The sequence below is a fragment of the Anabrus simplex genome, chromosome 1 (genome assembly GCF_040414725.1).
Source record: "Anabrus simplex isolate iqAnaSimp1 chromosome 1, ASM4041472v1, whole genome shotgun sequence".
Classification (NCBI taxonomy): domain Eukaryota; kingdom Metazoa; phylum Arthropoda; class Insecta; order Orthoptera; family Tettigoniidae; genus Anabrus; species Anabrus simplex.
In genome coordinates, this window is record NC_090265.1 from 1,255,541,720 (window position 1) to 1,255,563,655 (window position 21,936).

The following is a 21,936-nucleotide window of genomic DNA, read 5'->3' on the forward strand; positions in this document are numbered from 1 at the left end:
TAGAGCTACTGCCAACAATTATTTGGGCTGCCCCTTATATGGGAAACAGATGCCTTTGCATCTGCCCCTATTGTGGGAAATAAACGCTGCTGATGAATAGTGTGTTCATACTATTCCCTGAGTCCTGGGTTGCCTCTTCCGCAATCTCCACCATTCTGATTTCCGTCTTATCCACTGTAGATTCCGTTGAGGTCTTCACTCGTAAACCTGAGCTGGGGCCCTTACCAGATGATACACACCGGGTCAGTGTGCTCTGGGACTCACAATAGACAAGGGCGCCACTGCCTTCGAAGAGGATCCCTACATGTTGTCAGCTTCTACAATTTCTCTGATTTAAATGTCTTTGAGAAATCATCATGCACTACTTAAACAAGAAAGAGAAAAATTTGACAAATAGAACAAACAAAGTGGAAAATGCCCAATTTCTAACCTGGTCAACATATAATGAATGCCTGTCAGCAGACACTAAGAACCAACATTATAAAACCTGTTACTCTCCCGGTAGTCACTTACGATTGTGAAACCCTGTTCCAAATTAAAAACAAAAGAACTGATCAGCTCCTCAAAACTGAAAGAAGAATGATCAGAACTTGCATAAATAAAAAACGTCAGGTCAAAGGGGTGTGGAGAATCCCTCCTAATGAAATTGTCTATCCAGTCACCAGCACAGTGAAGAAGAAAAAAATCTCTTAGTTCTTTCACATCTTGCAACTGCCAGGAAACTGGATTTTACAACAACTAATCAATGGAAATCTTGGAAAGTAAACAGGAGGACAAGGGTTCTGCAAAATTAAGCAAGATCTCAAAGCAGTTGGACTTAAGATAGCAGATGCAGAGAGCAAAGGTAAAATTAACACCCTTCTTAGGACTCTCAGATTTTCAGCAGAAATTACATATAGAAGGGCTATAGCGATTTCAGACTCATCATCATCATCAATGTCCCACTCCAGTCGCTTGGGTGTGGTTAACAAGTCTCCTCCACTCCTTTCTGTCCTTCCACTTTTCCTGCTCCATTACTTCTGCCACATCCAATCCAGCTTCTCTAATGTCCTTCCAAAGCTGATCCATCCACCTTCTTCTCAGTCTTCCAACTGCTCTCTGTCCCTTAACTTATCTTTCCAATTCCCTTCCTGCTACCTGTTCCTTTCCCATTCTTTTTACATGTTCGAACCACCTCAGTCTTGCTTTCTGTATGTTCTGCACCAACAGTTCTATATTTAGCTCTTCTCTGATTTTAATATTTTGAATTCTATCTCTTCTTGTCTTTTTAACTGATGTTCTTAAAATTTTCATTTCTACTGCTTGGATCTTACTATCTTGTCTCTTATTAGTTTTTTTTTTTTTTTTTTTTTTTTTTTTTTTTTTTTTTTTTTTTTTTTTTTTTTTTTGCTAGGGGCTTTACGTCGCACCGACACAGATAGGTCTTATGGCGACGATGGGATAGGAAAGGCCTAGGAGTTGGAAGGAAGCGGCCGTGGCCTTAATTAAGGTACAGCCCCAGCATTTGCCTAGTGTGAAAATGGGAAACCACGGAAAGCCATTTTCAGGGCTGCCGATAGTGGGATTCGAACCTACTATCTCCCGGATGCAAGCTCACAGCCGCGCGCCTCTACGCGCACGGCCAACTCGCCCGGTCTTATTAGTTACCAGTGTTTCTAGTCTGTATGTTACAGTTGGTATGAAATAGTGTTTATATAATGTTAATTTCGTTCTCTTAGATACTTTGTCATCCAATAAAAGCTCTCTGACTTGATGATAAAATGTTGTACCTTCCCTTAGTCTGTTATTAATTTCAGGGTTGATTTCATTACTTCCATTAATAATGCTACCCAGATATATAAACTGTTCTACATTCTCTAACCATTCGCCATCTATGTTCACTTGGCTTCTCTTTTTCTCTTTATCACAGTGCATGACTATAGTTTTATTTTTACTAATTACCATTCCAAATGTCCAGTCTCCTTGGTACTTCCTTTTCTTCCTTTCCCCAAATCACCCCATCATCTGCCAATACCAATGCATTCACTTCATCACTACTGATACTCTGTTTTACACCTGTTATGATTTCATCCATCAATATAATAAACAATAATGGCAACAGTGCACTTCCTTGTTTGAGACCTTTTTTTGTATAAAATGTTTCAGAGTCACCACTCCCCACTTGTACACTGCTTTTACTCTCATGATACAACATTTTTGTCTTGTTAATTAATGATTTTGGTACATTCCTTTTCAGTACCGGTAGGCATTCCCATACATGTTTTCTCTTAACTGTATCATAAGCTTTTTCCAAATCCAAAAATACGAAGATGATTTCCTTGTTCCTTTCCAGATGTTTTTCCGTTATCGTTCGCACTGTAAATATCAAAGCTATTGTTGACCTATTCAGTCTAAAGCCATATTGTTCTTTCTCTAACTGTGTTTCTATTATATCCTTCAGTCTTTTGTCTATGACTTTCTCCATTATTAGCCCATGTGATAACAGGATTTTACCTCTATAATTTTCACATTTCTTCCTATTTCCTTTTTTGAAGAATGGTACAATGCTTCCTTGTTGCCAATCTTCAGGTATCTTTTCATCCTTCCATATGGCATTGAGGGCTCGGTATAGCCGCTGTAGTCCAATGCTTCCTGCTGCCTTAATCATATCAGACTAAGTGAGAAAATTATAGGAAGAATGAAAATGTACTGGGCAGATCTCAAGAACAAAACATGATAACATTCAAAGAGAAAGTGAACAGGGTATGACTCAAGTGGTCCACTGTGACCAGTAAACTTAATATTAATTTTTTTTTTTTTGCGAGGTAGTATGGAAAATCCTTCATAAGACGCTTGTGAGGGTCCGCACTCAACAAGTGTGTGGAGATTCTTCCCACTATAAACCACACTCCCATTTCCCGCAACGTTTATCTCTGCCCCGGAAACCGCTCTCGCATTACTTCAGGACGGATGTCGTGCTTAATGCATCTTGTGCTTCATCTTCCTTCTTCTGCTTTAATGTCTGTCGTAATCATCCAGATCCTTCTTCTGACGCAGAATATTTTCTACATACACTGCCACCTGATCCCAAGACTCTTGACTTTGCATCATTACTGACATGATGCCGTCTGGTGTCAATTCTTCCTGCATAACTTCTTTAAATCATGAAGACATCACTTACAGAACCAAGTGCTAGTACCAGATCAGTAACTTCAAGGATCTGTACCATTCACCACTGCTTTTTGGCCTTTTCTAGTGCTTCACAAAACACGATACACTTGCCTGAGCCAAGAGCATAATGTTGTTTTGACTCTTCAGTGTCCATATATGTGCAAATTATTCATCGTGGAATCATTTTGCATCCTACTGCCTTGTGACCAGCCTCCCCGCACTTAAAGCAGAGTTTACTTCTATCCACTAATTTGCAGTTTCGTGCTTGATGCCCATATGACAAACATCTAAAGCACCGAGGAACTATGATCCACCTTCTTACTCTGCAGTATAGCCACACTACTTTAATATTGCCTATTTCTAACAGCTTTCGTGCCTCGCTATACTAAAGACAATGGCTTGAGATATAGTACCATATCTGAAGTACTTGTTTGATTTTTGTTTGCATGAAGGAACTTTACCAAATGAATGGAGAGTTGCTATAGTGGCCCCTGTATATAAAGGAAAGGGTGATAGGCATAAAGCTGAAAATTACCGGCCAGTCAGTTTGACATGCATTGTATGTAAGCTTTGGGAAAGCATTCTTTCTGATTATATAAGACATGTTTGCAAAATTAATAAATGGTTTGACAGGAGGCAGTTTGGGTTTAGGAAAGGTTATTCTACTGAAGCCCAACTTGTAGGATTCCAGCAAGATATAGCAGATATCCTGGATTCAGGAGGTCAATTGGACTGTATTGCGATTGACTTATCTAAGGCATTTGATAGGGTAGATCATGGGAGACTACTGGCAAAAATGAGTGCAATTGGACTTGACAAAAGAGTGACTGAATGGGTGGCTCTGTTTCTAGAAAATAGAACTCAGAGAATTAGAGTAGGTGAATTTATATAATATAAGTTGAAAAAATGCTAAAAAACATAATGAAGGAGCAAATGATAAAACAAACAAAAGAGAGCCTAGACGGAAACAAAATTAGTACAAATATACAATATTTACATCAATATGCGGAGCAAAAAACAACTCACTGCGACAAAATTCAGTGAAAAGGTGTTAATTTAAAATAATAATTGAAACTAAAAACTGTGTTAACCTAAGAAAACAAAGGAATGAAAAAACAAATGATGCAGACAGAAATGAACAATAGTAGCACATGGTGAGGTTGTGGACCTCATAGTTTACAAAATATTGTTTAGTAACAATAACAAACAGGTTGAAATCACTGTCGAAAATCATCCTTGTAGAAACCCATCACATTAAATTGGTCAGGAGGGGAGCGGGAGCGGAGTTTGAATTATTATTTTAAATTAACACCTTTTCACTGAATTTGTCGCAGTGAGTTGTTTTTTGCTCCGCATATTGATATAAATATTGTATATTTGTAGTAATTTTGTTTCCGTCTAGGCTCTCTTTTGTTTGTTTTATCATTTGCTCCTTCATTATGTTTTTTAGCATTTTTTCAACTTATATTATGTAAATTATTTCAAATCTCCTCTCATTTTTCACTGAAGATAGCTCAAACGAGCCGAAACATGTTTGAATTTGTTTACTCCGTCTAATGACGGAATATTTATTGTATTGAATTAGGGGGATATTCTCATTTTTCACCTTTGTAAAGATAAAAGTCAGGTTGTGAGTTTCACAAATAGGAAATGTCTTCTCAGTTTTAATTACTGCGTTGATGGGGTGAAAGTTCCCTTGGGGGATCATTGTAAATACCTAGGTATAAATATAAGGAAAGATCTTAATTGGGGTCATCACATAAATATGATTGTAAATAAAGGGTACAGATCTCTGCACATGGTTATGAGAGTATTTAGGGGTTGTAGTAAGGATGTAAAGGAGAGAGCATATTTGTCTCTGGTGAGACCTCTACTTGAGTATGGTTCCAGTGTATGGGACCCTTACCAGGATTACTTGATTCAGGAACTGGAAAAAATCCAAAGAAAAGCAGCTCGATTTGTTCTGGGCGATTTCCGACAAAAAAGTAGCGTAAAATATATAGGAAAATATTTAAAATTTATTTCCACCTATTCAATACAAATACAAAAATGTTGCAAAGTTTGGGCTGGGAAGACTTGGGAGAAAGGAGACGAGCTGCTCGACTAAGTGGTATGTGATACAATTCCTTTAGTTTTGCCAATTGCCACCTTTTCAATACAATAAAAATATGTTACAAACTTACATATTTATTATGATGTTTACATGGTACATGTTTCGCTCCTTTTCGTGAGCATCACCAGCCAAACTATCATTAATCTAAGATTGTGTAAGATCATAAAACAATTCTTTGGTTCAAAATTACTTTTATAAAACTAATTGACAATCTTATAATATTTTAAAAGTCACACTACAATAAAATTATGTCTTAAGTTAACACTTTTTGTCTAAAATCTTCTTCAGTCTAAACATTTTATCGCCGAAACTTATCTGGTGAACATCTTTTAAAATTGTTTAAAATGAGAATAAAATAAAAATAAAAATTAAAAAACTTTGAAATCTGGCTAGTTGTGTTGATTCCCGTTGCTTAAAACTTCATAACAGTATTGAATATCTTCTGCAGTTGATAATTGTCATTATGGATAATAGACTTGTTCTCGTTGCTGGAGTAACATTTATAAAATTTATTGGTATTAAATTTGATTATCAATGGGGTAAAATTGTTCGTGAACAAACTTGTTGATAAAACACTTTTTGATGTGATATTGGATTCAAAATGTTCTCGAACGTTCCATAATGACTCGTTGGTGTATTTTCCTTTCTGCTGCTTGATTGTTTGGTGTTTGCACAGGATAACAAATAGTTCACAAGAAGCTAGGAGTAACACCAAACAATCAAGCAGCAGAAAGGAAAATACACCAACGAGTCATTATGGAACGTTCGAGAACATTTTGAATCCAATATCACATCAAAAAGTGTTTTATCAACAAGTTTGTTCACGAACAATTTTACCCCATTGATAATCAAATTTAATACCAATAAATTTTATAAATGTTACTCCAGCAACGAGAACAAGTCTATTATCCATAATGACAATTATCAACTGCAGAAGATATTCAATACTGTTACGAAGTTTTAAGCAACGGGAATCAACACAACTAGCCAGATTTCAAAGTTTTTTTATTTTTATTTTATTCTCATTTTAAACAATTTTAAAAGATGTTCACCGGATAAGTTTCGGCGATAAAATGTTTAGACTGAAGAAGATTTTAGACAAAAAGTGTTAACTTAAGACATAATTTTATTGTAGTGTGACTTTTAAAATATTATAAGATTGTCAATTAGTTTTATAAAAGTAATTTTGAACCAAAGAATTGTTTTATGATCTTACACAATCTTAGATTAATGATAGTTTGGCTGGTGATGCTCACGAAAAGGAGCGAAACATGTACCATGTAAACATCATAATAAATATGTAAGTTTGTAACATATTTTTATTGTATTGAAAAGGTGGCAATTGGCAAAACTAAAGGAATTGTATCACAAATAGATCTACAATACGGACGAGGAAAATGAAGTTTATAACCTGCAATAAGTGGTATGTTCCGAGCTGTCAGTGGAGAGATGGTGTGGGAGGACATCAGTAGACGCATAAGTTTGGATGGTGTCTTTAAAAGTAGGAAAGATCACAATATGAAGATAAAGTTGGAATTCAAGAGGACAAATTGGGGCAAATATTTGTTTATAGGAAGGGGAGTTAGGGATTGGAATAACTTACCAAGGGAGATGTTCAGTGAATTTCCAATTTCTTTGCAGTCATTTAAGAAAAGGCTAGGAAAACAACAGATAGGGAATCTGCCACCTGGGCGACTGCCCTAAATGCAGATCAATAGTGATTGATTGAGAGAGTCTCCACAATGGCGAGTTTTTGTCCCTTGCTGTTCGGATTTATGATTTATGATTGAGACCTTCAGGTCTTGATTAGGATTTTCTAAGCCTCATCTTACAGCCTCCTCCTTCTTTGGTAATTTCCAATGTAGTTCTAGGCGTCAAATCTTTCACTTCGCCGTCATGTCCAAGAGCACCTGTAAATGATTTGTTAAAATTTTCTCTATTCTCCTTTCCCGTGGCCTTATTAAATTCAAGAAGAACTGCTCCAGATATAGTTTTCCTGATCGATCTAATACCAGTGCCACTCTCTTCCGCTTCACCTTGCTACGGATTTCCTTCACAACATCTGCAAAAGTCTTGCCATTCGTTGGTTTGATAAGTACAGCTTCTGGGTGGCTTTTTGTAGTTAAACGTTTCCGTTGCTCGTTCTTTTTAACAGTTTCAGATATTGGTTCAGGTTGAGTACCTTCATCTTCATCTGTCTTCTTCTGCCTCTGTTCCCTTTTCTTCTTCTTCTTCTTCTTCTTCTTCTTCTTCTTCTTCTTCTTCTTCTTCTTCTTCTTCTTCTTCTTCTTCTTCTTCTTGGATAACGTCATATCCCATTTATCCTGTTCTACATTTCTGTTTGTGGTACACTGTTCTACCTTCTCTTGAATGGGCAAATCCTTTTGCAGTAATGCTCTAGTTGCTTTCCAAGCTTTTCTGTTCATAGAGCTTCCCCAGATTTCCTTAACCTTGCTGAATTTCCATCTTCAGATTTTTCTGCTGAATTGCAAGAATACTTTTCAACAGGCCCCTGGTGATTTCCAGTTGTTCTTCCTCTTTTAACATATCGTCCATTATTTGTTGAGTGATATCAAGCCTCAAATTCGTTTTCTCATTTCGTTCAATACTGCTTTTGCATTTATCATGCAATAATAATAAAACACAAGGACTAAATTGAAAGGCTGAAGGAAACACACTAGAGGAAGAATGGACGGTCATGAAGAATGAAATCAGTAAGGCTGCTGAAGAAGTTAGGAAGAAAGGAAAGATCAACTAAAAGAAACAATGGATAACTCAAGAGATACTAGACCTCATTGATGAATGATAAAAGTACAAGAATGCAAAAAATTAGGAGGGCAGAGAATAGAGAATGAAATAGATAGAAAGTGCAGGACAGCTAGGAAAGAATGGCTGAAAGAGAAGTACAAGGATGTTGAAGGATGTATGGTTTTAGGAAAGGTAGATACTGCATACAGGAAAATCAAGGAAACCTTTGGAGAAAGGAAAACTAGGTGTATGAATATTAAAAGCTTAGATGGATAACCACTTCTAGGGAAAGAAGACAAGTCAGAAAGATGGCAGTTGTATCAAGGTAAAGAAGTAGATGATAGAGTTCTGGAATAAGAAGAGGCTGTTGATGCTGATGACATGGGAGACCCAATTTTGAGGTCCGAATTTGACAGAAGCTTTGAGAGACCTAAGTAGGAACAAGGCACTGGGAATTGATTACATACCCGCAGAATTACTGACTGCCTTAGGAGAAACCAGCATAGAGAGGTTATTCCGTTTAGTGTGTAAGATGTATGATACAGGAGAACTGCCATCCAATTTTCGGCAGAATGTTCTTATACCTATTCCCAAGAAAGCCAGTGCTGACAAGTGTGAAAACTACCGCACCATTAGTTTAGTATCTCATGCCTGCAAAATTTTAACACGTATTATTTACAGGAGAATGGAAAGACAAGTTGAAATTGAGTTGGGAGAAGATCCATTTGGCTTGAGAAGAAATGTTGGAACACGTGAAGCAATCCTGACTTTATGTCTGACCTTAGAGGAGTGAATTAAGAAAGACAAGCCCACATACATGGCTTTCGTAGACCTAGAAAAGGCATTCGATTATGTTGATTGGACCAAGCTGTTTGAGATTCTGAAGGTGATTGGGATCAGATACCGAGAAAGGAGAATTATCTACAATCTATACAAAAATCAGTCTGCAGTGATAAGAATCGAGGGCTTTGAGAAAGAGGCATTAATCCAGAAAGGAGTGAGGCAAGGCTGCAGTTTGTCCCCTCTCCTTTTCAGTGTTTACATAGAACAGGCAACAAAGGAAATCAAAGAGGAATTTGGAAAGGGAATCAAAGTCCAAGGAGAGGAAATCAAAACCCTGAAATTTGCCGATGATATTGTTATTTTATGTGACTCTGCAAATGGTCTGGGGAACTTGCTGAATGGTATGGACAGAGTCTTGGAGAAGGAATACAAGATGAAAATAAATATGTCCAAAACAAAAATAATGGAGTGTGGTCGAACAAGTTCAGGTGATGCAGGAAATATTAGATTAGGAAATGAAGTCTTAAAGGAAGTAGATGAATATTGTTACTTGTTTAGTAAGATAACTAATGATGGTAGAAGTAAGGAGGTCATAAAATGCAGACTAGCACAAGCAAGGAGGGCCTTTCTTAAGAAAATAAATTTGCTCACTTCAAACATTGATAGAGGAATTAGGAAGATGTTTTTTAAGACTTTCTTCTGGAGCGTGGCATTGTATGGAAGTGAAACATGGACGATAACTATCTCAGAAAGAAAGAGAATAGAAGCTTTTGAAATGTGGTGTTAGAGAAGAATGCTGAAGGTGAGGTGGGTAGATAGAATCATGAATGGAGAGATACTGAATCGAATTGGTGAGATGGGATTGATTTGGCTAAATTTGACCAGAAGAAGAGATAGAATGTTAGGGCACATCTTAAAACATCTGGGACTTGTACATTTGGTTTTTGAAGGAAGTGTAGGTAGTAAGAATGGTAGGGTAGACCAAGATAGGAATATGACAAGCAGATTAGGGCAGAAGTAGGATGTAGTAGTTATGTAGAAATGAAAAGTTTGGCACAGAATAGGGTGGCATGGAGAGCTGTATCAAACCAGTCTATGGACTGATGACTCAAACAACATAAATAATAATAATGATGATGATGATATGATGTTAACTTGTTGATGATTTAGAAGGTGATGTTATTAACAAATGTGATAGATTATATGAATATTGAAGCCTGTTGTTGACTCTTTGATAGATTTGAAAAAGTTTTCTCTACTTATAGCTATGATTACGTACGTCTTTACTGAGCTCGATAGCGCCAGTCGCTTAGGTACGGCCAGTATCCAGTATTCGGGAGATAGTGGGTTCAAACCCCACTCTCGGCAGCCTTGAAGATGGTTTTCTGTGGTTTCCCATTTTCACACCAGGCTGTACCTTAATTAAGGCCACGGCCACGGCCACTTCCTTCCCACTCCTGCCCCTTCCTGTCCCATCGTCACCATGAGACCTATCTGTGTCGGCTCGACATAAAGCAACTTTAAAAAAAAACATATCTCTAGTGTCAGTGCGCGGACTGATTTCAGGTCATTTGCCTTGTTTGTAGCTTGTTAACACATATCTGCCAGTAGGGAAGACTTTGGTGGAAGCTACATTCTGGCCTGTGCCAAGAGGCAAGTGTAAAAACACTGCATACGTCAAGAAACAACAACAGGCGGGAAAATTTACATTGAGTTTATGAAACAGAGGAATTAACTTTTGCCCTACTTATGTCTCTGGGTTCAGCTAAGAGGCTCTGTAATAGAAGTTTTTCACATGCCTGTTTTAAAGAAATTAATTAGGAACATTATGTAATGATTGTATACAGGCATTACATATCAACTTTTTCCCTTCAGTAGTACACAGATAAATCTTATAACTTTTAACCAGTTGCAATTCATAGATATTATATTAAGCTATATGTTTTTGATTGTTTACTGATCTGTTTCAGAACACTTTCTACTCCACAGTTCGTTTTCAGAATCCTGTATCTGACATGAATTATGGTGAAATGTTGGTTTCTGTGACTGCAAATGACCCTGTGCCATGTGAACAAGAGAATGATCTTAAAAATCCATTGCTAGGTGAGATAATTGAATTATAACATATAAACTTGATTACTTTTCAACCTGTGAAATGTATACAGTACAAATCCAGTTATACATAAAATGAGTGTCGAACATGATCCATATGTGCAGAAATATGGATAATTTAATTTTTAATGTTTTTTAAAGATTTGATCTAGAACTTGAAATAAAATTCAGAATTTACTCTAAAATAACTTTTTGATTGCAATAATATAGTGAATTTAATAGATTCTTCTTCTTCTTCTTCTTCTTCTTCTTCTTCTTCTTCTTCTTCTTCTTCTTCTTCTTCTTCTTCTTCTTCTTCTGCCAATTTTATGACCGCATAGGATCACTTTAGTCAGTCCATTTTCCAAGTCTCTATGAAGAGACAATTTGGGCTTTGCCGTCCTCCCAGTACTTCTTTATGCGTTCCGATTTTCGTACCCTTTCTGGTGACAAATTATATGAATGTATTGTAGACAAAGACTTTAAAGATTATACTTAGTAGAGTAGTAAAAAAACTCTGGATATTAACGAAGCTGTACATGGTTGCATTCAGGTTGCTGTTCCATCCACTTTAAGGTATCATCAAAACAAGCAAATGTCTCACTTGCTGTAGGTCCCACTTGCCATTCGGTTGAAGTAATTTTGTCTTCGTCATTCTGTCCATTTGGCTTTGGAGAATTTTGTCATCACTGAAGATTTGAAATCCAGGTTCTGTTGAGTTAAACTACTTGTTTATGTCATCTGTGTTGCACTTCGAAGAGCCAGGAATTTTAACAGTGATCTTCTGGATGTTTTGAGTCAATATTTCTTGTTCAGCCTCACTTTCCTTGATCCTTTCTTCCTTTTCCTTCTTCTTTTACTGCTTTTTTTCTTTCTAGATATGTTCCTTTGTCGAAATTCCAGTAAGTTTATTCCATACTCTATTTAATGGTCGGGTTTTACTGAATCTCACGAGTTGTCTATCGTGTAAGAACAGTCCTTTAAATCAATCTTCTTAAGATATGCCAGAGTGCCCTCTTCATCTGCTAACAGAAGCTTTTGTAAGCAATGTCTTCAATAATGACATTTTATGCACTCTGCTATGCGCTGGTCCATTGGTTGAAGTAAACTTGTTTCATTTGGTGGCAGGAAGAACACTTTAAAAAACCCATTTTCTCTTTCTTAGAGGATCTCATAAAGATGAGTTGGTGCATTACCAACAAAAAGCAACATGTTCACCTTTTTCCCCTGTATCTTTTGGTAATTTTGTACTTCCAGAATGGACATTTCATCATACTACTTTGTAAACAATGCAGCTGTCATCCATGGTTTTGTTTGCTTTTTGTACATCAGTGGAAGATTTTTGACAATTTTAAATCCCTGATTCTTAGGTTTCCCGATCAAAAGCAATGGGAGCTGATGACTGCCTCTTAAGCTGACACAAGTAAGCACTGTCATTCATTGCTATGCCGTGGTCCATTGGTTGAAGTAAACTTGTTACATTTGGTGGCAGGAAGAGTGCTTTAAAATGACCATTTTCTCTTTCTAAGAGGATCTCAGAAAGATGAGTTGGTGCGTTATTAATGAAAAGCAATGCTCACTTTTTCTCCAGTAACTTTTGATAATATTTTTTGTTCTGGAATGAACACTTCATTATACCACTATGTAAACAATGCAGCTGTCATTCATGCTTTTGTTTCATTTTGTACAGCAGAGGGTCTGACATTCTTAAAACTCTAGACTCTTTGGTTTCCTGATCAGATGCCCAGGAGAACTAGTTTCTCTCTTAGACAGCAAAGCTATATACGGTGAAGTCGTACAATTAACAGTCACTTACCAAACGAGGTGGTCAGTCACGGACCCCGGTTACATTTCTTGGTTCTAACTCTCATATAATCGGTTCATTTATTTTAAGCAATTGTGATATTTGTCTCCGATCGATATTCTGTGGGATGACAAAAATGAGAGCATCGGTTGACAGTTCATTCTTGTGTTATACCTAATCTTGGATTTGGATGTGTAACTGGCACAATAATTTTTTGTGAGTTGACAAACATGACTTTGTTTTGGGTCAGTCAGTCACTCAGCGAGTCAGTAAGTCGGTCAGTCGGTCGGTCCTAGAAGAAGTTCTGTTTTCATTGCATGTTCAAAAAAGTATAAATGGCTGAGCCTAGCTAAGGAAGAAATTGACTAGGGACTCAAAAATGTGAAGAGTGAATTTAGTTGCAATTTATTTGAAAAGTACATCCAGTGAAACTGAAGGTACTGTTCAAGAACACTCCATCTGGAAGGTAACGGATAATAGTGAGTCATTACATGAAATAGACTTCATTGTAAAGCCTGTATTGTCGTAAGTAACTACATGTGCAATTCTTAATCATACACTTCCCCTTTACAATCCAAATTGCCTATCATTATTAAGACAACATTAAAACTGATGCATGTTTCATCGTCTATCAGGACATCTTTAATCGAAAAATAGGTTAAATTAAATTCACGTCAGAAACTGAAAGCAATAATTCATGAATTTTCTGGATCTTGCTATTTGCAAAGTTTCAAATAAGCCTGTGTTTAAAATATTCAGAAAACCCACTCAAACAGTCAATGCCATTAGACAAGATTCTACGCTTCCAGAAGCTCATAACAGAGCCACATTTTACAGTCTAATCCACAGAGCCTTTAATATGCCTTTATCGGACAAAGATCGAAGGAATGAGTTGAATGTTATTTACTTTATCACGGGGAAAAATTGTTTCAGTAGGCAATATATTGACAAGATTATTAGAAAAGTTGAGAATAAACTGGTATCAACATTAATTAGACAATCTAAAAAGAAAGTAGTTACGTGCATTTCACTTATAGTCATAAGAATATATACATAATAACAAATATTTTTAAGAGACAGAGTGTAAAGGTACGGGTATTCTTTAAGACATTTAATAATAATTCTAAGCTTTTCTACAATCATTACACAGTTAATAACGTCAAAGATAAATATCAGCAATAAGGAGTATATATACTTAATGTTAATCGATGTCCAGCAAGTTATGTGGACCAGACTGGATGGAGCTTTGCTATTAGATACAAAGAACATATTAACACATCAAAATATAATAGATTTTTGGCCATGAGCTCCAACATGGTCAATTTAATCATCATTCAGCTCTTTGGAGCAAGACCTTCGGATTTTATATTTAAGTAGGAAAGGTAATTTGCTTATTATCTTCAAAAATATCTTAATAAATTAGGATCAGAAATATAAGCCCTCTCGAAATTTAAACGAGATCTCAAAGGAGTTGAACATTCATATTGAAGAAATTCCTCAAGCCTAGGCACCACATTAGGTCAACACACCCTCTCACCCACACATGCTCGGTCAGCCCCTTCGCAGTTTCTCCTCCTATGTAGCTCGCCTCCCAAACAACTTCCCAGTACAGCACTTAGTTAGCGCTGGAACTCAAGGTGAACCAGGCTGATTAGGACGGGCAGGACATGGGTAGCCAGATGTGCCATTACATTACTTAACCTTTTGACGAGTGTGCACAGCATATGCTGTGCAGTAATGCCGGCCAGATCCGAGTACGTATTTGATCGGTAAACAACCTCTGGGGAGTAAGAAATTTAAAAAAAAAATTAATATAAACTTATTTATTACAACTTCGAGAGACTTTGAGACACATGAAAAAAAGATTTTGGATTGAGAAAACACTGTCATTTCAAAACATTTTTAACATATCACCTTCACTAATATCTCTATTTAGTTCATCTATAATATCATCACTTGTGTCCAGAAACTCTATAGCATCACTTGTAATGTATGAAAGAAAAAACATTCACAATTATATTTACGAAAACCAAAAATATTTATAGCTACGAAGAGCACAAACATCTATCCACACCGGCGGCAATCGTAACACTGCTGAAACCTGTAGGCTAACGGTGCGCCAAACTCTTACAATATAGGGAGTATACGCATTTCCGTCAGAGACCACCACCATATAGAACTAGGATTTGTACAGTGACATTATTCGAATAACTGAAACAGTTCCAAAAATGCCGTCGGATGTCATATTACATCAGTAAGCAATTAAGTTCTTAGTACTAGCGTAAAACAACAAATGCCGTGCTCCCTCATGTGGGACCAAATGGCAGATGCTGTGTGCACTCTATTGACTGTCCTTAGGTGCACTCATCAACAGGTTAAGACTAGTTAGGCAATTTATTTTATTTTTTGCGTATAGATTATTTCTATTTTTAGGCCAACTTTATTACTGTGACTCAATCCTCAAAGCAGCTTATGCAAATTGAATCAAATATTCTACATCCTTGTAAATTTGCTTACAAAGCAACCAAGGGTTGCAAAAGTCAGTGCACATTACAGACAATTACACAGCAGTCAACAACGAGTGCTTTAAGTATTCACCTAAGATTTTCATCTGTGCTATTTTAAATTCGCTGATATTTTGGTATTGTTATGATATGACATCGCATTTTAGCTGGACGCAATTGTCATAGAATTTTTATTCTTAATATGTTCAATATCCTAGTTACAATTTTAAGGTCTGTACATTTATCTCTCAAGTGATAATATCCTGATAAAGGACGAAACGTATCGAATTTTAATGTTGTCTAAAGACAGGCAATTTGTATGGTAAAGGTGGAGTGTATGATTAAGAATTGCACAAGTAATAGTGAGTCAGATGAAACTAACGAAGTTACGGAACCTTTTATCTTATTCCTTGACTCACTTTTATCAGAGTTCATAATTTTTTTTATATCACTGAAGTTTTAGGGCATAAAATGCATCTGTTACTATATCAGTTTTCTTTGCAGACTGAGAGATGCACTAGGAAGAAAATATGACTACAGTTGTAGGCAACTGGTGACTGGCAACATCATCATGACATCACATGCCTGTTCACCATGTCATGTACTGTGGTTTCTTGGACTAAACATCAAATCATCAGTATACTGCTAGCTGTCTTGCAGTGTAGATTTGACTCCCTAAAACTTCCAGTTCCTTCTGATCCCAATTTGACAGATTTGATCCTGGCTCAGTCTGGTAGTATTTGAAGGTGCTCAGATATGTCAGCATTGTTTCAGTAAATTTAAAGGCATATAAAAGAACTCTGGGTCGAAATTCCAGTACCTTGCCATCCCAGAAAAACATAGTTTGTGGGATGTAAAACCAATATTATTATTATTAAACTTTTATTTACTCAAATCTTAAATCGCCTTTGCAATTACGGCTAATGGTGATTCCAAAAGAAGACTGCAGGTTGTATTGGAAAGTGGAAGAGATGAAGGGATATGTGGGAGGTACCCATGGGACTGTCAAAGCTTGAGGATTGTCTTAGGGACCATAAATTATTTAAAAATTTAAATTACTTTCCTGGACACACCTGATATAACAACATGCTAGAGTCTTAACTTGTGAAAATTTAAATTTATAATTTCACCTTTACAATACTGTAATTGTCTTTATTGAAAAGACTTCATTATACTATATTCATGATACATGTTTTGTCCTCTTATGAGACATCTTCAGTCACACGTACAAACATTGAAAATAAGATGAGGACACGTTAAAATTGATTAATGAAAAGTCTATAAATCTTATGACGCGGCGTGTTGGCATCTTGTCAATCTTGAATCTTAAAATGGTGCAGCATGAACATGATATAAACCATTAAGTCCAGTTAAAACACAGATTAAAATGTTGTTATATGCTTAGAATTGCCCAAACATAAAACAACATGAGCAGCTATGTGAATAAAATTATAAACATATTGTACATAAAATAGTGTGATTAATTTAATTTCATGTGGCTATTTCTAGCCGGGTGCAGCCCTTGTAAGGCAGACCCTCCGATGAGGGTGGACGGCATCTGCCATGTGTAGGTAACTGCATGTTATTGTGGTGGAGGATAGTGTTATGTGTGATGTGTGAGTTGCAGGGATGTTGGGGACAGCACAAATACCCAGCCCCCGGGCCATTGGAATTAACCAATTAAGGTTAAAATCCCCGACCCGGCTGGGAATCGAACCCGGGACCCTCTGAACCGAAGGCCAGCACGTTTACCATTCAGCCAACGAGTCGGACAATAGTGTGATTATAATGCCACATTAAAATAGCTTCCTTGATTAGATGAAAAAGGTGGAGTTATGTTGATGATGCAAGTTGAACGTGTTTTGTGTGTTGACAATATGGGCCTAAAAAAGAAAAAGATATGAGTGAACTAATGAAAAAGTTCAGTTGAAATGTAAACTGAGTGCCCATATGGTCACTCACCTTCTTGCCTGTCCTGCGTCGACCACTCCACCTCAAGTGTTAAAGCTAACTGAGTGACATTCTCAAAGGCCGCTGAGGACTGACTAGTAGTGATGGGACATTCGATTCATTTTACTGAATCGATTCATTTGATTCCGTTCACGTTACTGAATCGATGCAGTGATCCGATTCACGGCTCATTGGTCACCGCTCCTACTGCATCTGTGTAGTATGTGCTGGTAAGACAGCAGCAACAGCATTCAGTGCTCGCAGCTGCCATCTGGTCTTCATACCATGAACTCCTTTCTTAGAAAAAATGCTAGTTACTCTAATACATCGAAGGTTTCCGGCGACGCAGGGTGGGAAAGTTTAGGATTAGGAAGGTAGCAGCCATGGCTGAATTAAGGTACAGTCCCAGCATTACCTGGTGTGAAAATGGGGAAACTACGGAAAACCATCTTAACAGCTGCCGACGGTGGGATTCGAACCCACCATCCCCCGAATGCAAGCGCATAGCCACGCGATATTAACCGCACAACTCGCTCAGTCATTTTTGAAAATATGTATTTTTCTGTCAGCTGAGGATTTTTTTAAATCGTCATAGTTTGTATAGGCTACCCGAGATGTACAGTAGCCCGCTGGTTTTCTGATTCAACATACTGTTATTGCGTCTCTCCACATATGATTGAAGTCTTGTGCAACGATGTGACATATGAACTGAGAGAACACTGAGCCGTTCTTCCCAATATAAAACAGGTACTTTTGGTGGTCATGAGCATGACTCATAGTCAGAGGGCAGGCTAGAGTCGAGTGTAATTGTCAAAAGTCAACAGTTATAATACTAAGATTCATTAAACTAATAAATAGTATAACCTAATAGCCTACCTACTTACTAGCTACTTCAGAATTATGTTGTGACTACCCTTTTAACACTGCAAATAAATCCATCTATTATTTAAACCTCCCTGTAAGAAGAGGACAGTGAATGCAAATGGGTATTATTTTCAAATGAGCTGAGCTCGAGAGTCCATTATAGCATACGATTCTTTCAGTGTAGCATGGCTCACTGTATGTCTCACTGCAGTGAGCCGATAAGGAGCCGTGCGTATCTTGTGTCTCACTGAGCCGGCTCGTTTACGATTCTTTTGGTGTGCTATGGCTCACTGTATGTCTCGCTGCAGCGGAAGCTCGGCTCTCCGCGTGTCCAGTGAGCCAATAAGGAGCCGTGTGTATCATGTGTCTCACTGAGCCGCGCTCGTTCATGATTCTTTCGATGTGCCATGATTCACTGTCTCGCTGCAGCGGAAGCTCGGCTCCCCGTCAACGTCCTGTGAGTGCGCCACTCAGCACTGTCTGCTGGGAGTAAGCTGAATCGTGTGCCGTGAGCTCGCCGTTCCTGTGAATCGATTCACTCGGACACTTGAATGAATCGATACACTGCTTCGAATCATGCATTCAGTAGCCAGCACTACTGACTAGGAGGGGAGTTTGAGGGGAATTTGATGTAAGGGGAGAGGTGTAAGTTAAAGCATTACTTACGCTCCTTCGTGTAAAGAATTTAATGATTATCTCCCCGAAAAGTATATTGATTTCCTCCGATATTTCATTCAAATTATAAATCGGGTTGCATTTTTGATCAATATTTATAAAAATGTTTTCCAAAATATTCAATAGATTCTCTTTCTTACTTAATTGGAGAATTTGAAGATCTTATTTTATGTCCATGAATGTATGATTGGTATCGACCATATGAGAACTGAATGACGAGAATCTGCCGTATTCTGACACATTAACATGTTCCTTATACCTTATGTTAAAATTGCGGCCTGTCTGTCCGATACAACTGGCGGAACATTGCTGGCACTTTAATTTGTAAACTCCTGATTTCTAAAATTTGCTATTGCCGTTGTTGATAGTGTGCTGATTATAGAAAAGATTAGCGTTGTTGTTGGTTGTCGTGAAAGAAACTTTCATATTAAGTTTCTTGAAAACATTCGTAATACTATAATCTATCAGTTTCATGGTCCATATTGATAGTTTGAGCACACAAGTATGAACGATGAAAGTTTCCCACCTAATCAGTACTTTATTTACAGTGTCTAAAATTTTAATTACATTAAAAGACAGTACCGGTTTCGACCCATTAAATGGGTCATCATCAGCTGTTGATGAACCTGCTTATTCAATAGCGACTGTACAGAATAAAACATCACTAAGGTTAAACGTGAATGCCACTGTTCTAATAAAATGCTTAATGTTAAGATATATACATATGGTACAGTTTTTGAAGTTAAAAGGCTTTGAATTCCTAGAGTCCCATGAATGCCACAATTCCAAAAATTCTACTTGCTCTAATGTTAAAAATATGATACAATTCTTAGAGTCTAAACAGTCACTGACATCCTGGAGTCAAGTTCAAATATATTATCCTGTAATGCCAACATTATGTCCTACGGTTGTATAAGGTAGATTCAAAAGTGTATTGTTGGGCCGCAAATATGCAGGGAACGTTGTGTTCAGTAGAATATGAGGTTCTGTACTTGTTTTACATGTACTATGCTCATTCTCAGTCTATATCATCGCTGATAAACATGTTAGTTTTTACTAGACTTCTTGTTGAGGCATAAGTTGCCGTGTATGACTTATTGAAATCGATGAAAGTAAGTGTGAGTACTCCCCTCTTCATACTTGCATTCCACTCAGGTAAAGTAAAAAAATCTGAGAAAGAAGAAAAGGAAAGTAGGAATTAGAATAATTGATAGAGAGCTGGATATGTCCTCAAGCATGGTCGGGAGCGTTCTGCACACTTGCGTGTACGTCATATGGCTGTTATAGCATTAAGATTGAGAGGTAGTGGGGCCTGTGATTTCATTTAAGTTGAAGTTAGGATTAGCGTATTGGTCCATACTGATGTAGAAATCTTTCATTATATTGAGCAGTGGGCCTGTGGGTTTCATATTTAAATTGTCCATGTGATTCTTGATATTAGTAAACTTATGCTTATGATCCTCGACATGTTGCCCTATAGATGAAAAATTATTATATATAGTGGCATTGATATGTTCATTGTAGCGAATAGAAAAACATCTGCCGGTGCGTCCGATGTAGCTGGCTTCACAATCGTTGCATTTTATGCGGTATACTCCTGAGTGGCTGTATTTGTTGTTTTCATTGACAGATTTAGTATTATGCATTTCACGAAATAGTGAAGCATAATGGATACAATAGAAACATGATAAACAAAATCATTCACAAAATAAAACATCAACCGAAATCTAAATTAAGTAGAAACAGCAAACCTAAGAAAGACTGCACACTTTTTACCTTTAACAACACCTACATCCACCCCATAAGCATTATTTTCAGAAGATACAATCTAAAAATAGCTTACAGAACCACATGTAATAATGCTTCCATTTTACATAATACTAAATACTAAATATGGGAATTATGGTGGAAATTGGCATGAATTTTCTTGAAAATAAAAAATAAACTTGCCCGGTCGTACCGCGTATAACAGCCTGCCTGAATATTGGCGGATAGTAGCTGGGGGGTTAGATGACTTTCTTCTTTAGCATGCCATTCCTCTGGTTCATAAATTTTCTGATATTACCGGTACGTAACGCACTGGTTCATCATAGCATTCGAACTATTCAATCCCTACCCTGAGGCACTGATTGGAATGAGCAGTGTGCATATTTAACGGAATAAAGGCAGAGGGATGCTCATGGCTGTCTGTGGCCTGGTAATTCCAGCTCTGGAACTTTGGACTGTTAGATCGGCACCGTAGTACTGTTTGTTAAAAGTGAGAAAAGGTGCGGTTTTTCATTTGATTGAGTATTTTCTATGATAACATTGCTTTTAATCGCTACTTTCCTACTGATGTTTTTGTGATGTCCTACGTTGACTTCAATTAGGAAAACCACAAAGTTAGTCTTTCTAAGAATCCTGTAGCGAAGCACGGGTACATCAATTAGTATGCTAAATAAATAATGTCAGAAGCAGATCGTAAAAATGAATTGGATACTATTTATTTTACAGCTAAAAGTAACTGGTTCAACAGGCAATTTGTGGACAAAATTATTAGCAAAATCAAGAAATCATTTTTGACATTAACCAAGGATACGAAAAAGAAAGAAGACAGTTACGCTCTTTTCACATACAGCCATAGTAAAATCTACTAAATTACGAATGTTTTCAAGAAAATTAATATGAAATTTTCTTTCAAGATGACCAACAACAACGCTAATCTTTTCTGTAATCAGCACACTATCAATAACGGCAATAGCAAATTTCAGAAATCAGGAGTTTACAAATTGAAGTGCCATCAATGTTCTGCCAGTTATATCGGACAGACAGGCCGCAATTTTAACATGAGGTATAAGGAACATGTTACTGCATCAAAATACGGCAGATTCTCAGCATTCGGTTCTCATATAGTCAATACCAATCATACATTCACGGACATAAAACAAGACCTTCAAATTCTCCAATTGTAAGAAAAGGAATCTATTGAATATTTTGGAAAACATTTTTACAAATATTGATCAAAAATGCAACCCGATTTATAATCTGAATGAAATATTGGAGGAAATCGATATACTTTTCAAGAGATAATCATTAAATTCTTTACACGATGGCACGTAAGTAATGCTTTACCTTAAACCTCTCCCCTTACATCAAACTCCCTTCCACCTCCCCTCCTAGTCAGTCCTCAGCGGCCTTTGAGAATGTCACTCAGTTAGCTTTAACACTTAAGGTGGATTGGTCGACGCAGGACAGGCAAGAAGGTGAGTGACCAG

At 37.1% G+C, this 21,936-nt stretch overlaps 1 protein-coding gene across 1 annotated transcript in view; it reads left to right on the top strand.

The window, feature by feature from the left end:
• The window catches only part of LOC136858625 (centrosomal protein of 120 kDa), a 453,009-nt gene that overhangs the window by 275,322 nt on the left and 155,751 nt on the right, over positions 1–21,936 (top strand). Inside the window, exon 8 of the mRNA XM_068228779.1 lies at positions 10,765–10,897. Coding sequence (XP_068084880.1) covers positions 10,765–10,897 — 133 coding nt within the window. The remainder of the gene's footprint in view (positions 1–10,764; positions 10,898–21,936) is intronic.